General features: G+C 36.0%; 1 protein-coding gene across 1 annotated transcript in view; it reads left to right on the top strand.

The window, feature by feature from the left end:
* Nucleotides 1–1062, top strand: part of LOC112904328 (clumping factor A-like) — a 22267-nt gene extending 21205 nt beyond the window's left edge. Inside the window, exon 5 of the mRNA XM_025974081.1 lies at nt 720–1062. Within this exon, the coding sequence (XP_025829866.1) occupies nt 720–1062 (343 nt within the window). The remainder of the gene's footprint in view (nt 1–719) is intronic.
* Nucleotides 1063–1746: the final 684 nt, after the last annotated feature.

The raw sequence follows: 1746 nt of genomic DNA, 5'->3' as shown, positions 1-1746 counted from the left end.
CCCGAGTAAAAATAATTCATTAATTTTTCACTCAACTAAAATACCGCCAAATTAGCACCGTAAATTGTTCCAAAAAACGACGAAAAAAGGCCCGTTTGCAGGACTAAACCTCCGAAATAGCGCCGAAATAGCACTAAAATAGCACCGCATTTCAGTAAACCGCCAAAAAAGCACCGAAAAACCGCCGTTTTTCTACTAAAAGATCGTTAGAACAGTACTCTTCTCGCATGAAAAACCGCCAAAAAAGCACCGAAAAACCGCCGTTTTTCTACTAAAAGAGCGTTGGAACAGTACTCTTCTCGCATGAAATAACAAAAACTGATTAATTATTAATTAACTTTTATTTATGTTATAAAGTATTAAAGATTCTGAATATTGTAACAACTATCATTATTATTTGAACTATTATTACTATTGTTAATATTATGATTAATGTTATTATTACTTATTTTATTATTGCTATTTTCATAATAATTATGTGGCTGTGCATTATATTGTTGATGATACGGCTGATAATAATTTGGGTTCGGATAATTATAATATTCATGATAATTTGAATACTGCGGAGGTACATGATGTAGGTTAAATGGAACGCTGTATGGCGATGGATATGAAAAATTTAATTGATTAGGATCATTAGGTGCAGGATAAGTAAAATTTGGAGATGTATGTTTTAATGATGATGTTGGTGTTGGTTCTGATGATGATGTGGGTGCTAGTTCTGATGATGATGCTGGTGCTGGTTCTGATGATGACGGTGGTGATGGTTCTGATGATGACGGTGGTGCTAGTTCTGATGATGACGGTGGTACTCGTTCTAAAGATAACGGTGGTACTGGTTCAGATAATGACGGTGGTACTCGTTCTAAAGATGACGGTGGTACTGGTTCAGTTAATGATGGTGGTACTGGTTCTAAAGATGACAGTAGTACTGGTTCTGATGATGGTGGTGCTGGTTCTGATGACGATGTGGCTGGTTCTGATGACAGTGGTGCTGGTTCTGATGATGCTATTGATGATTGGGATGTAGGTAGTGACGGCGACGCAGAAACTGATGAATGAATTAATATGTAAATAACACGATAATTATGATAATTTATGCAATTTCATGAAACATTCTTCAATTAAAAACAACAAGGACAAAGCTGATTAATTGACTTATTTACTCTTATTTCTTTTAGAAGTTGATGCTAGTGTTGATGTTACCGCAGGTGATGAAGGTGCTGCTGGTGGTTGTGATGTAGTTGATAAAGTTCCTAGATAAAAATTAAATTTATCAATAATATGATTATGAGGTGCATCCATTGTGTAGATGAAATTATTAAACTTGGTAACTCACTCTTTCTTTTGTTATGTTTGTAGGATAATTTTTGATTTTTCTTGAATTTTTTACATACGTTAATAAGTCCGTGACCAACTCTCCAGGATCGGCGTCGTAGCTGCAGTTTCCTGTATTAGTATTCTACTATGATTCAAATACTAACCCACAGCCACGCTGGCTTCACCTGGCCGTTAGATGGCGTGGTCTCGTCTCGTCTCGTCTGTGATTTGCTACAGTTATCTATCCACCCAAAGCCAACCACCTTTTATCGCAAAATCTCTTGCTGCCTTTTATAAAATTAAATGTTTTCTCTCTATTACGCCTTCTGTTTGTTTAGGGACACCACTACAACTTTTTCTTAATTTTCGAACACCTTTTTACCACTTTTTAATGCACTTTTTCACAGACTGATTTGACACCCCTGT

Source organism: Agrilus planipennis, unplaced genomic scaffold (assembly GCF_000699045.2).
Source record: "Agrilus planipennis isolate EAB-ADULT unplaced genomic scaffold, Apla_2.0 scaffold64, whole genome shotgun sequence".
Lineage (NCBI taxonomy): Eukaryota > Metazoa > Arthropoda > Insecta > Coleoptera > Buprestidae > Agrilus > Agrilus planipennis.
This window is presented reverse-complemented; position numbering and strand designations above follow the sequence as displayed.